General features: G+C 41.9%; 1 protein-coding gene across 1 annotated transcript; it reads left to right on the top strand.

Moving 5' to 3' along the window:
* Positions 1-10,972: 10,972 nt before the first annotated feature.
* Positions 10,973-15,064, top strand: LOC122274535. Its single transcript, XM_043083569.1, has 4 exons — positions 10,973-11,418; positions 11,524-11,605; positions 11,666-12,695; positions 12,936-15,064. Exons 1-4 carry the CDS (start codon positions 10,973-10,975, stop codon positions 15,062-15,064), a joined length of 3,687 nt encoding a protein of 1,228 aa, XP_042939503.1.

The raw sequence follows: 15,064 nt of genomic DNA, 5'->3' as shown, positions 1-15,064 counted from the left end.
CCGCAATTTTATGGGCTGTGGTAGTTGGGGTTTTCTTTTTTCTTCTTTTAATTGTTAAGAATACAAACTGTTTTGAGGTGAATTAGTCTATTTAAAGAACTTCCATTTAAATAAATTGTCAAAAAACATCTTATGTTTAGAAATATGTAGGAATTAAATTATGTTATTTAGTACTATTATATATATATATATATATAAAACAGATTACTGCAATGTTATATGAGAATTCAGATTTTAGTTCTTAGATATTTTTAATACAATTAAATCTATTTTGTTAATTGAGTTTTCTTTGACTTGTTTAATAAATTTGTAGTAAGTATAAATTATGCTATTAAGTATAATTGAAAAATTAGATATGATGTTAGTGTTTAAATATTAAATGAAATTAGTAGGACATTACCAAATGTTTTTAATTGTTTTCTCTATACAGTGGTTAATTTAATGAAATGTGATGACATGCTATTCTAGAAAATTAGTTCCGAATAGTGTTTCATATAGGTAACAGTCACGAACTACAAAGTGAGGTTGTAGTAGCAATGCTAAGGGGTAAGTAATTTCATCACAAATTAGGATTATTACATAGATAGACTATTACCATTAAAGCAAATTATTTTATAGCCGTTCTTTTATGTACCATGCATGTTGTGATCTATGTAAGCATATCAGTCATCAAAGCATATGTACCATGCATCATGTTCATGTTCAGCATGTTTCAATTATTTATATTAGTATGAGTGTCATGAATCTCACGTCGCATAAGACACATAAGCTATCCTAAGTTCAAGTACAAAATAAGATCATATCAGTAAATTAGATCAGTTAATTAGATGGCCTTTCAGTTCAGTTTCAGGGTGGATGTGCAAGCCACAGACTCAAGCGTGGTCCACCGTTATATGCCAGAATACTACTCAGCGCTCCCCTTGCTGCAGCGGAATGTGGGCCTAGTTCACAACTTTACACACAGGGTTAAGTGTGTGGGCTAGTCAGTTAATCATTTAATTCAAATAAATTAAGATAGTCACGCATAGCATGAGCACCAGCATGATATGACAAGAATTTTATTCTTTCAGCATGAAAAATTTATGAAATGCCTTTTATTTATTATGGTTACATTGTGGTGAATTCTCACTGAGTCTTAGACTTATTTTAGTTTTTATTTCATTTTTTTAACCTTCTAGGTGAGGAGAATGAAAACTATGAGTAGGCGGACCAAGTTTAGAAGGAGCGGGCTATTGAACTTTAGACTATATTTATGGTTTCGTTTTTATTTAGTTGGTTTGGAAACTTGGATATGACTATCTTTTAGACAATGGTTTTACTTAAGTTTATTTTGGGAATGAACAAACAATGTTTTTTTTTTCTTTTTTTCATGAAAGTCCCTTACCTAGCTTAAGTTACATATGTACATTACATTCCAAATACTAGGGAATGGGATGTTACAATAGAAGCCGCCGACGGTGTTGCTGGAGTGTGGTCACTGGTTGCGCCGGCGGGGATATGGTAGCGTACGGTGGTGGATTGTACGGTTGGAGTGTGGTCGCGGTGAGCTTTAGGTGGCGGGGTGGTCATAGCTTGCGGCCGACAATCGTCGTCTGTTGGCTTGGGTGGTCAGGAATCACCCTAGGGGGGTAGACATTACCGGCTAGGGAAAGGGAGGAGGGGGAGAGGCATAGTCGCAGGGGGGCAGTGCAGATCATGGTGTGGCTGGGGTGGTCCCGGATTGTATGGCTTACTGCTGTCGTCTGGTGGCTAGATATTGCAGGCGAGGGAATGGGTGAGGGAAATGGGAGGAGGGGGAGAGGCATAGTCGCCGGGGGGGGGGGGGGGGGGGAGGAAAAAAAAAGGGGAAAAAAAGTGTAACGTGACATCTTGTTTAGTGAACCACTTCTTTTGTGTCTCTAGCAGCTCCCTAATTTTAGAAAAAAAAAAAACTAAATTCACAAAACAAAAATTATAGAATAAACTGAATATATTATTATATCTATGTTATTGGCTTGACATAATATTTAAACAAAAATTCTACGTGCAGTCATTTTTGCGTACTCTTTTGTGCACTCCAGTGATATGATTGGTTGTGTATTAAAAAAAATTAATCCAACCAATTATATCAGTGGAGGGTGCAGGAAGTATGCAAAAGTGACTTTATATAGCATTAATCATTTTTAAAATGCAAATCCAGATTTTAATCAAGTTCAATCGATCAGCACCTAACTACTAATTCATATTTATTAAGTTAGTGATTATTGTTCTAGGTATTACAGATATTTTTCAGATTATATTTTACCCTGGCCGATTATTGTTCTAGGTATATATTACAGATATTTTCCTATGCTCTGCAAGCTTCTTTCCCATCGCATTTATTACTAGTCATTTTTTGAAATTTTAATGAGTGCAGGGATTGTATTAAAAAAAATTAATTCAGCCAATCATATCAGTGGAGTGTGCAAGAAGTATGCAAAAGTGACTTTATGTAGCATTAATCATATTTAAAATGCAAATCCACGATATATGCATAATCTGAATTCTAGTGAGAGAATCTCTATCTTCTCTCTAGGTAAAAGAAATTGAAAACCGTCCGAGGGAGGTGGAGCTTCGGCTCCTCCCTCCCTCCCCCAACCCTTTCTTTTTCTGTTTTTCATTTCCTTTCTTCAAAAAATAAGATTTGTGTCCTGAGGCCTCCACCAGAGGCTGTGTCCCGAGGCCTCTACTTCATTTTTACACCCAGTTGGGCAGAGAGCTTTTTCACTTTGGGGGTGGAGGTTCTCGGTTTCGTTTTGGGCGATGTTCTTGACTGTTTTGGTATAGTCTTCTGTGGAGATTTTTCAAAGGGTTACGGTGTGAGTTGATTCGGGTGACTTGCTCCTGGAGATGATGTTTTTGCATGTTGGTTTGGGGTGCTTCCCGCGGGGTAAAGGATCTCTGTTTTGTACATGGAAAACAGAGGGTTGTTTTTTCGAGTTGTATGCCGAGCTGCATGGAGGTTTTAAAGGGGTTTTGGGGTGGAGTCCGGGTGCAACTCATGGCGGTCACTCCTTTGGATGGTGGCCGGAAATTGGGTGTCGCAGTGTTTAGATGGTTTCTTAGTTCTTCATTGTTTTCGTTTTGGTTGTTTAGATCTACTAGATCTGGTTTTTTGGTTTGGGTGTCTAGAATAAGCCTCTTGACGGTTCATTGGTTTTGTCTCTGTTTCCGTTTAGTCTAGCCGAAGTGGAGTATGGATGGCTTTGGTGGTTATGGGCTGGCGACGGTGACGGGGATGAAGCTGGCGACGGTGAGAAACCCTTGTGCAGGAAGTGGATCTGTTACGGTTGGTTTGTTGTCAGAAATCCTTGTGCAGGAATTGCGTGGTGCAAGCTACCTGAGCGTGATGCAGGCTACAGTGAGAATCATAGGTGCTGACAGAGATCTGTGTGCAGAAAGGGGTTGGGCGAAAGGCGAGTGAGCATACGGCATAGTGTCTTATTAGTTTGTTTTTTCAGTCTCTGTTATGGTTGCTTTTATCTTAGATCTTAATAAATATTTTCTGAAATAGGCAAGTACCTCTCTTCTTTTGAGGATGGGGGTTGTGAGTCCTCTCCTCTTATAGAGGGTGAAGGTTGGATAGTTCCTCTTCTCTTTTAGAGGGTGAGGATGGTTTGTGTTGTTTTTCTGGCAGACGAGCTGAGATAGACACTTCTGTTTACCAGAGTCGCATCTCAGTATGGTGTCGTCATTGGAGAGCTTAGAAGTTTTAGACATAGTCCGGCGCAATGAAAATTATGTACGGGGGAGCGTACAACCGATGGGTAGTTGGCTTCTAATCGGGGCTTGTTACCCGTTATTATTGGTCACAGCTGTAACTTCCTTCATTCAGTAATGAATTGAAGTCTATTTCAAAAAAAAAAAATTCAAATCCAGATTTTAATCAAGTTCAATCGATCAGCACCTAACTACTAATTCATATTTATTAAGTTAGTGATTATTGTACTAGGTATTACAGATATTTTTCAGATTATATTTTACCCTGGCCGATTATTGTTCTAGGTATATATTACAGATAGCATCACTCCCACTCAACACTGCCTCTCGGTGAAAAACGCTCTCTCTCTCTCTAGAGAACAAAGCCGATAGTCCTCCCAAGAGAGAGGAGGGAGCCTCGGCTCCCCCTCTCTCCCATCCCTCCGATTATTCTTGTCTTTGGGTTAGGTCGGTTTAGTTCTAATAATAAGGCTGGAGGTGGTTGTTTTATCGGTGGCTTAAGGTGTTTTTGGTGTATATCTCATGCAGTGGTATTTCTGTGTTTGGTGTTTGTTTGGCCTCCGAAGCTAGGTATCGGCATGCGATCGTGAGCTCTGTTCTCATCTTGAAAAGCAGAGGTTTGTTCACATCCGGGATGGTTGAGATAGGCGGCATGACCGTAGCCTACTACCAGCCACTCTGAAGCATGCTACTAGTCAATCCGTACTCGCTTGCGAGTGGACCATGATTTTCAGAGTCGCGTGCGAGTGAACCGTGAAGAACTCAAACCGAAGCATGCTGCATCGGACTATTTTATGGAAGATTTTCAAAGCATGCTAAGCACGTACGCCGGACTGGGGTAGGACTGGGCAAGAGACGGCGGCATGAGGGCGAGGGCCGGGGCGAACCGTTAGTGATCTTGTGATGAGGCCTTTCTCGTACGCTGGTGTAGGGGCTTCGGCGGGGGAAGATGCAGAGGAAGGAAAGAGGAGATACGGGTGGCGGCGGCAGAATATGTTTTGGAAACCCTAACGGGTTTGCGCCCTCACAAGCACTCAATCTGGGCTTTTGTCTCAGGCTGGGCCATTTGATTTTACAGCCCATAAGTCAGTTTTTTATTTGTATTTGTTAGTTTAGTTTAGTTTAGTTTTATTAATAAAAAATAAATAGATTTGTGTCCCACTCCTCTTTTGGAGGAAGAATGTGGGTGTTAGTCCTACTCCTCCTTTGGAGGAAGGTAGGTCTTTGCACTCTTCCTCCTTGGGAGGAGAGAGTGTGGTAGTACTCCTCCTCCTTGGGAGGATGGAGCGTGTGTATACCTCTCTTCTTTGAAAGAAAGGTCGTTTAGCTCTCTTTTGACAGAGCGCTTTCTCTTTTGACTGCTGTCAGGAAAGAAGGTGTAGAAGTTTAGAAAATGTCCGTCACAAAGAAATTTGTTGACGGGGAAGCTTCTGAGCAGTTGTGTTAGTTGACTTATAGTCTGATTCTCCTGTATTGATAATTCACAGTTGTAACTTCGTTTAATGCAATGAAGTATATTCCCATAAAAAAAAAAGTATATATTACAGATATTTTCCTATGCTCTGCAAGCTTCTTTCCCATCGCATTTATTACTAGTCATTTTTCAAAATTTTAATGAGTGCAGGGATGCTGGAGTTGGTTCGACGCCATATTGCTATCGATCCTTAAGCATTAATGAGCTGCTGGAGTAGGCTCACCGCCACACTGATGTTGACCCTTTAGCATTAACTATTTAGTGCTCCCTAATCACCACTGATCATGCTTCCCATCTCTAGTCTTATATTGGGTGATATTTTTACTTACGCAAGATCGCCACTGTACCCATTCTCCAAGGTTTGGTTTTTCACATTGACAGGCGTTTGGTATCATGCCTTTGTTCGAGGCGGCCTTCACAACCAACAGTTTTACAATTAAAGAGCTTAACTGCAATTTCATCCGTAGGAATCAGGATAGTCAATAAAACCTTTGACGTAAGTCCTAAGGATGTGTTTTGCACACCAACAGCCGCGTCTGCGTTCCTCCCAGGTGATCTTGCTTCAACCTGAAATCAGAAAGTAAGATGGGCTTGGCCTCCTTGGCTGGGATTGCCTCCTAGGCCTAAATCAGTTACCACCAAAGATATTTTTCTTAGATCATTCAAATGAGAGAGTATCAATGTACTTCTTTGATGGAGCATGCTGTCGCATTTAATGCGTAACCCTCTTGACCTCGGGACCACTATTGCCTATCCCGAATTTGGCCCCTCGAGTGAGTGCATTCCAATGAAGGCCCCTCAGGCCAATCCGCGTGCTCTTTGTGAAGGGCTTCTTATGAGTAAGGAGGTATCGGCTTTCCTTGATGGCTCTGCCCCTGTTCCTAAATGACAAGCCTTCGAGTTGCTCAACTAAATTTCTTGCCTCATACACAGGACCCAGTGTAGTAGGCTTGTCCAATGGGCCTAGTTAGGATTATACTTTTTAGGCGTCTAATTTAGGCCCAACAACCCTACAAATTTTTGTTGTACACGTGCAATGATAATTTCATTAGTTTCCATAACTGGCTTCTCATTGTACCTCTCGTGGGGAACACGTAAAAATAAAATAAGTCGAATAGTCGGTAAACATTACTTCATAATGTAAGAATATACTAATATAAGTTTTCATTTATGCATTTATTATTCCTCTACATACATTACATAAAACATTTTCTTTCGTTGAAACATTACAAGGTAGAGTTTTTCATTAAAAATGCTTTCATCCTTCAAAAATAAAAAATAAAAAAATCACCTTGTACATTCATTCATAAAGAACTAAACCAATTCATACATCAAATTAACTGTTATCACTTTTTATTGGCCGGTACACATTATTATAACCCTTGTGTTAGGGTTAGTAGTCTTTTGGATCTAGACTTTGCCCATGGCCATGGGTTGGGAATTCCTTTCTGTTAAGATAGAACCACTAAGTGCACTAACAATGGAACCAATACAGGATTGCAATCTGCCCCTTTTCTATTTCTACCATCGTTCATTTCCCCACAGCCGTTACGTAGTTTCATACATTAAAACATTAATTTCTTTTCATTCAATCATTAGAACTAGTCACGTCCTCCATATCGCGATGCAGCATGGGGCAACAAGCAACATCGGTGTACACTGAAGTGCAACTCACTACCACGGTGCGAAGTGCACCTAGGCGGAACTCTAGCCTAGGTGGGACGTTGCGGTCTCTCCTTTAGGGGTGCTACTTGTGACATCCCGTTTTTACGTGTATTTTCACTGAAGGAGTATTTTAATTTAATTAATATATTAGTTCTTTTATTTTAATTTATTGTATTTTAATTGGTTTTATTTTAGTTTGATGTGGTGTTTAATTTATTTTAGTTGTTTTATAGTTTTTATATTTGTTTTCGTTGGATCAGTTTTTGGACTCCGGAGGTGAGGATTGGACCTCATTTCTTTTCTCCATCTTTTCTTTTCTCTTTTTTCTTTTTCCCTTTTCCTTTTTTCTTTTTCTTTTCCTTCTTTTCTTCTTTCTTTCTTTTCTTCTTCTTCTTTTTCCTCTTCCTCCCACGCGAGCTGCACCTTCTTTCTTTCTCTCTGTCGCCGGTTGCTTGTGCTGCCCAGCACCGGCGCTCGCCGGCGACGTGGTTGACACCACCCACCCAGAAAGTTCCCCCTTCGGCCGGCGCACCTCCCCACCAAATCTCACCTCCATCCAAGCCGTCGTTTGCCGCCGAGAGCCCATCTAAGCGGCACGGTTTTTAGCCATTTCCGCCGCCGTCACTCCACCTCCGGCCACCATATTTTCACCGCTTCCTCACCTACCTTTTGTCGTCCTAAAACACCTATTTCCGGCCCTGATCCATTGCCGGAGCATCTCCGACGAGCTCAACTCCGATTTGCCCTTTTTCCGCTTCCACCACCATTTCCACCGCCACCCACGGCCAAAACTCACTTCCATTAGTTTCATAAACATCTCTAAGCCATTCCCTATCAATTCCAAGTCTTGGTTTGTTCCCGTTCGAAAGTGGGTATTTTACAACCCACGGCCATAGTGTAAAATACACTGTTACGTTGCTTTTTCTCCGCCATTTGCAACGTCGTGATACTATAAAAAATATCTTATAGCGCTGTAAGTAATTTCCAAACTCTATTTTAGATTTAAATATATTATTGCTTTTTGAATAAATTCATTGACTGGTTGGTTACTTCCGGACTGAGTCCGAGGAGTTGGGGGTCGGATGGATTTGACGACGGAGTGTTTGATTATTGTTGATATTGTTATTTGTTGGATGAATTGTGTCTTGAGGTGTGCATTGCATGTATGTAGATGTGTTGGAACTTGAAAACTGGGCTTTCAAGCGAGAAATGTTTTTGGTATATGTGAACGATTGGATTGACTGGTTTGAGTCAGAGGCACGTGTAGGGATGGTGGTAAACAGGGAGGGTGGTAGAATCCCGCCTGTGGTTCCCGCCTACGGTGCACGCGACGTAGAGATGGTGGTAAGCAGGGACGGTGGTAGAATCCCCCCTGTGATTCCCGCCTACGATGCACGCGTAGGGACGGTGGTGAGCAGGGATGGTGGTAGAGTCCCGCCTGCGATTCCCGCCTACAGTGCTCTGATGGTTTGGTTTTTGGGCCATTATCGGGGATAATGGCGAGGTTTTGTGTAAAGGATATGTTTTGGGCGTGCGTGGAAAAATGTGGATTTATGGGTTATGTGCATTTGGCATTCTTTCATGCATATTATTTGAGTTTAATATGTTTTTATCTTGTGGAGCTTGGATCTTTACTTACTTGCGGCACCATTTTGGAACCGTAGATTTTGATACAGATGTCGAGGAGGAGGAGGAGGCTGAGCCCGAGGAGGCGGCTTCGCTAGAGTTTTTTGATTTGGAGTGTCATGCCTTGTAGTTTGGTTTTGAAACGATGTTTGAGGCTTGTAATATTTTATTATGTATGTTTTAATCGGGTTTGTATTAAACAAAAATTCTGGTACTTAGTTATAAGACTTTTATTATCCGCTGCGTGTTTTTATTGCACACTTGTTGCATGTACACACACTTGGCACTTGGCGATAGGGTGGTGACCTGCGTTGTCATCGTCCCGACGTCTCGATTTCCACGTATCCGTACGTGGGATTTGGGGGCGTCACACTACTGACATGGTTTAGGCGGGGGTACCCCCTTATCGCACCCTACCCTGGCATGGGTGGAGGGGAAGTTTTACCCATTGGACCCTGGCCCAGACCACAAGGCCAAATTCTCCTGTTTGCCCACTGCCCTCCCACGACGAAAAAGCCCATAAATCCAAAACAGAAACTGGAAAAACAATCAAACAACAACAAAAAATTCCAAAACAAACTGAAAACAACAGCAAATCCACATATCCATCATCCAATGGTTACAAATGTATAAAAGAAATCTACTTAAACGTTTGGACAGAGATCAGCCATTCCAACAAAATTACCTTTTAGGATGGTATTTTCCAATCCAAAACGTTTCGTCCCATAATCCATAAAAGCGTTCTGAAACAAAATTTGTCAAATTCATTTAAAAGCGAATTATTTATGGCATTGTTAATTCCTCCACATGGCCACATGATCAGGAATCTTCAGTTTTCAACAAGGTAGATTGTACTTACAATTGTACTTACCCGACGAAACTCTATATAAATATCAAAGGTAGTTTGATCTTTAGATTCCAAGTTGGACTTCTATCTTCTAAATTAGGAATAACTTCGAGTTTTCCTATAAGTCGTAATCCATCATGTCCTAGTCCTCTCCTCTCAGGGTGAGGTTTCTCTCTAGTATAGAGTGAGTCTCTTGAACTAGTCTCTACTAGTTCGAAGGGTCAGATATGGAGGAAGAACTAGCTAGACAATGGGAGGGACTTTGTCTTACTGAGAAAGAAAAAGAAGGGCTGGTTCTACCAGCAGAAGTATTGAACAGTGCAATGCACTATGGCAAGTTCTGCCTATTAGCAATGATAGTGGCTGAGAAGTTTATAAACAAAGAAGCATTCAAAGTCACTATGACTAAGATCTAGAAATGCGACAGCTGGGTCCAGTTTACTGGAGTCGGATCCAACAAGTTCTTGATTGAGTTTAATCTGGAGGAAGACATGGAAAGAGTAACAGCTGGAAGACCCTGGTCCTTTGATAGGTGGTTGATATGCCTGCAGATCCTTGACAGCAGCAAGTCCATTGGTGAAACCACCTTCACTAAAGAGAAATTCTGGATCCAAGTTTTCAACATGCCCTTTGTTTGTATGACACAGGAGATTGGAGTGCATGTTGACCAATGAGGCATTGGATGGGGGAAGTTCCTAAGGATAAGAGTGGAACTGGACATAACAAAACGTCTTCTAAGGGGAATGTTCATATCAGTAGAAGGGAAACAAACTTGGATCCAGTTGAGGTATGAGAGACTACCATCCTTTTTGTTTTAACTGTGGCACAATCAAGCACACAACACAGGGATGCATTTCTAGTAGAAATGAAGAAAAGAAGCAATATGGAGCATGGTTAAGAGCAGCTGCTCAAAGGGAGAGTGACTTGCTTTTCAAAAAGTATGGCAATGATCTAAACCAAGAAGCCGGGCCAGAGAGGCAGTCATGGAGGAAAGAAGAGGAGGTTAGGGGTGAAGTCCATTCGAGGCAACACAGAAGTCAGAAGGTAGATCAGAAACTGACCAGGGAAGTGCAAGACCCACTTTTGGCAACTGCTACACCTATAGCTAAAGTACCAGAGCAGAGTAGATAGCAGAATGACAGGCTTCTGACCTCTCCAAAAGCAATCATCAAAAAGGAAAGTCTGACAACACCTTTCCAAGAGAGGCTGGCCACTACCAAAATAGTGAAAGAACAGGATCCAATGTCACTGCCTCAGAAAGCTGAAATGAAAAGCAAAAAGACTAAAACAGCACCCATTGCTGCTGTAACCTCGATGGACCTTAAGGCCCAAGCAGCAGCCCTAAACCAGCTTACGACTGAACAAATCAAGGAGTTGGAACAGACTACAAAAAAATCCAGCTAGAAAAGAAGAGCTCGAGATAATTGTTTTGTAGGCCTCAAGTTAAGCCCATCAAAGATACAAGCAAGCATCTCATACCATAAGAAGAGGCCTATCAAATTGTTCCAGGGAAGACAAACTAGATCCGTAGCCAAAAAAGCAAGAGGAGAGGAGAAGGCACCAATGGAAATACAACACTTAGATATGGTGGAGGCTGTTTTACAGCCCCACCAAGAGTTATGATGTGCCTAAGCTGGAACTGTCGTGGGCTTGGGAACCCACTGACAGTTCAACACTTGCACCAACTGGTGCAAGCAAAGCTCCCAACCTTTGTTTTCTTGATGGAAACAAAGGCCAGAAGAAGCAGTGTTGAAAGGCTTCAGAGGCAATTGCATTTTTCCAACAGTTTTATAATTGAAAGTAAAGGGTTTAGTGGAGGTCTAGCCCTCTTCTGGAGTGAGGATGTGGTTGCTGAGGTTTTGTCATACTCTCAGCACCATATATCCTTACTGATCTGTGGGGACACAGGTAGTAGAGAGTGGGCTCTTACAGGCTTCTATGGAAACCTTGAAACAACAAAGAGAGGGGAGAGCTGGCTACAAGCCCTCAAGCCTGCCATGGAGGTGGGGTGGTTGTGTGTTGGTGATTTTAATGAGATACTTAGCTCAGGAGACAAGAGTGGGGGCAGGCAAAGACCTTTCAACTAGGTGGAAGCCTTCAGAGCAGCAATTAAGTCATGCTCTCTTTTTGATATGGGGTATGTTGGTAATAAGTTTACATGGACCAATGGCAGGTCAGGACAAGCTTTTATCAAAGAAAGGATTGATAGAGCTCTATGTAATATGGCATGGTCTGAACTATTCCCATTCTCCAAGGTCTACAACCTCCCAATTTTAAGTTCAGACCATTGCCCCATCCTCGTTTCTGTGGAATAGTTTGAAGTTAATTCAACCAGAAAATCCAGACCCTTCAGGTATGAGGCCAGCTGGGCCTTGAGAGAAGATTTCTATGAAGTACTGGAGAAGGCATGGAGTTCATCGAGAAGGGTTGATAACAAGCTACACCAGGTCATAGAAGGCCTGAACCAGTGCAGATTGGATTTGGTAAAGTGGAACAAGCAGTATGCTGGAAACTACAGGGTTGAGCTAAAAAGACTTTGGGACCAGGTGTCTGAACTACAAAAGGATAATGAAGGCCACCTAACAGAAAATATAAAGCAAGTGCAAAGTAAAATAGAGAAGCTGCTTGAAGAAGATCACATCAAGTGGAAACAAAGGGACAAACAAAAGTGGCTGAAAGAAGGGGATAGAAACACAAAGTTTTTTCATCAATGTGCCACACAAAGAAAGAAAGTAAACCAAATCAAAAGGCTAATCGATGATAGTGGGCAAGAAATCACATCAACAGCAGGGATATCTAATTTGTTCCAAGAATACTTTCAAAATTTATTCTCCTCTTCTAACCCTGTGAATATTGCAGATTGCCTAGAGCCAATGGAGGCCACTGTCACAGAAGAGCAAAATAGAATGCCGCTGAGGCCTTACATTCAGCAGGAGGTGAAGGTTGCTCTCTTTCAAATGGAAGGGCTTAGCTCTCCTGGCGCTGATGGGTATCCTGCAAACTTCTACCAAAAGCACTGGAAGTTAGTGGGTGATCAACTCAGCACTGCAGTGCTGCATGTCCTAAATGAAAATGGCAATCTATCTGAAATAAACAGCACCTACATTACTCTTATTCCCAAGAAGAAAATTCCTACCAAAGTCTCTGAATTCAGACCCATCTCGTTGTGCAATGTCTTATACAAGTTGATCTCCAAAATCCTAGCCAATAGACTCAAGAAAATACTTCCTTCCATAATATCCCCATCTCAATCAGCTTTTGTACCAAACAGACTAATCACAGACAATGTAATTGTTGCCTTTGAGGCTCTACACACAATGAAGGCCAAGATGACAGGAAGGGAGGGTTACATGGCCTTAAAACTCGATATGAGCAAGGCATATGATAGAATTGAATGGGAGTTCCTTAGGAAAATCATGCATAAGATGGGCTTTTGTCATCAATGGGTGGACCTAGTAATGAAGTGCATTGAAACTGTCTCTTATTCCATCTTGGTCAATGGAGTACCACAATAAGTCTTTCACCCTTCAAGAGGGATCAGACAAGGTGACCCCATCTCACCATACCTTTTCATCCTATGTGCAGAAGCACTTAGCAAGCTCATTGGCAGAGCTGAGGCAACTGGTGCAGTTCATGGAGTACCAATAGCAAGAGGTCCACTTCGAGTATCTCATCTCTTCTTTGCTGATGATAGTCTCTTGTTTTGCAAGGCCAATGCTTTTGAGTGGGGAAGGCTAATAAACCTATTGAGAGTCTATGAAGAAGCTTCAGGACAAAGGCTAAATATGGACAAGACATCCATTATGTTCAGCAAGAACACCTCCAGATTAACCGAATACTACATCCTGTCAGTTGCAGGAATGAGGTCCTCTATGACCTATGAAAAGTATCTCGGATTGCCATCCATTGTGGGGAGAAGCAGAACTAGTTCCTTCAAAAACATTCTGGATGCAGTTAGAAGGAAGGTTAGTGGATACAAAGTGAAAAGTCTATCTCAAGCTGGGAAAGAAGTCTTCATAAAAGCAGTAGTCCAAGCCCTTCCCACCTACACAATGAGTGTCTTCAAATTGCCCAAGACCTTGTTGCACTCCATCAATAGTGTCATCAATAACTTTTGGTGGGGCCAAAAGGAGAGGGAACACAAAATCCATTGGATTTCCTGGAAAAATATGGGAAAAGCTAAATCTGAAGGGGGCATGGGTTTTAAGGACCTCGAGTGTTTTAATATGGCAATGTTATCTAAACAATGCTGGAAACTTCTACAAGAGCCTGGCTCAATTGCAGTAAAAGTTTTGAAGGCCAAGTATTTTCAAAATAGCTCATTCATGTCAGCCAAACTGGGGTCAAAACCATCTTTTCTGTGGAGAAGCTTCATGGCAGCAAGACAAGTGGTGAAAGCAGGAACTTGTTGGAGGATTAGCAATGGAAGAGAGGTTCAAATCTGGCAGGAAAAGTGGCTTGGCCATCTAGTGCCCAGGAAGGTTATGAGTCCAGTAGCACAGCTTGATAGCAAGGCAACGGTCTCTGAACTAATTGACCAATCCTCAGCTCAGTGGAAGGAAACACTTGTGAGGGAGGTCTTTGAGGAGAGGGAAGCAGAATTGATACTACAAACCCCACTAAGCTCAATGAATGCTAAGGATAGAGTAAGCTGGCAAGGGACAAAGGATGGCAAGTTTTCAGTGAGGAGTGCTTATCACATGGAAAAGGCACGAGAGCAAGAAGAGAAGGGTCAAGCCTCTTGTAGCAATAGACTCAAGGAAGTGTGGAAACAACTGTGGAAACTAAAGGTACAGCCAGGTAATAAGGTGTTTGTATGGAGGGCATGCCTCGAGGCCCTCCCAACTCGAACCAGTTTGAAGAAGAAAAGGATAGTGGACCACCCACTATGCCCTGTGTGCCATCAGGAGGAAGAGTCAGTGGTGCATGCAGTTTGGACCTGTGTCTCAGCTAAGGATGTCTGGAGTCTAGCCTCTAAAAAGCGACAAAAAATGTGTCTGTCCCCCTCTTTGTTTGTGGATCTCTCTGAATCTCTCCTGCACGTGTTGGATGAGTTTTCAATTCAAGAGTTTGTTGTAGTGGCTAGGAGGATTTGGTGGAGGAGAAATTGCCTTATTTTCAATAATGATTTCAAGCACCCCAAGTCAGTGATAAGAGAAGCTCAAGCTACATTGGCCCTGTTACAAGGAGAGAACAACAACATAACCCCCAATCCAGCTCAGACCTGCCTGTCTCCTGCTGTCTGGACTAATCCTCCACCACATTGGTATAAAATCAACTGGGACAGTTCAGTAAGTAAGCAGAAAAGCCTAGAAGGAGTTGAAGTGATTGTAAGAGACTACGAGGGGCATGTTATGGCAACCATGAGACACAACAAACATCTGTTCCCAGACCCTTTACTTGCTGAGTCGTATGGGGCTCTTCAAGCTGTTAAGTTTGGGATGGATTTAGGCTTGAGACAAGTCATCTTAGAAGGTGATTCTCTGCAGGTGATAAATACCCTCCGTGAAGATAAGGAAGGCTTTAGTAGTGCATTAATGTTCTTGTCTGAAACAAAAGTCTTGTTGAAACAGTTTGCTAAATGGGAAATTTCTCATGTTAAGAGAAATGGCAATGTGTTAGCCCATGTTTTAGCAAAAGATTCTCTTTCCATTATTGATTTGGTTGTAACAGTGGAGGATGTTCCTCAGCGTATCTTCCCATTAATTCAATGA

Source organism: Carya illinoinensis, chromosome 8 (assembly GCF_018687715.1).
Source record: "Carya illinoinensis cultivar Pawnee chromosome 8, C.illinoinensisPawnee_v1, whole genome shotgun sequence".
NCBI classification, from domain to species: domain Eukaryota; kingdom Viridiplantae; phylum Streptophyta; class Magnoliopsida; order Fagales; family Juglandaceae; genus Carya; species Carya illinoinensis.
Note: the sequence above shows the minus strand (reverse complement) of the source record. Positions and strands in the feature narration are given on the sequence as shown.

Bases quoted from the DNA above. Each gene is read 5' to 3' on its own strand.
- LOC122274535 (XM_043083569.1), top strand. From the start codon at position 10,973: ATGTGCCTAAGCTGGAACTGTCGTGGGCTTGGGAACCCACTGACAGTT. The intron at 11,606-11,665 runs GTCTACAACCTC...TCTGTGGAATAG, and splicing joins AACTATTCCCATTCTCCAAG to TTTGAAGTTAATTCAACCAG. The intron at 12,696-12,935 runs GTTACATGGCCT...TCCTATGTGCAG, and splicing joins CAAGATGACAGGAAGGGAGG to AAGCACTTAGCAAGCTCATT.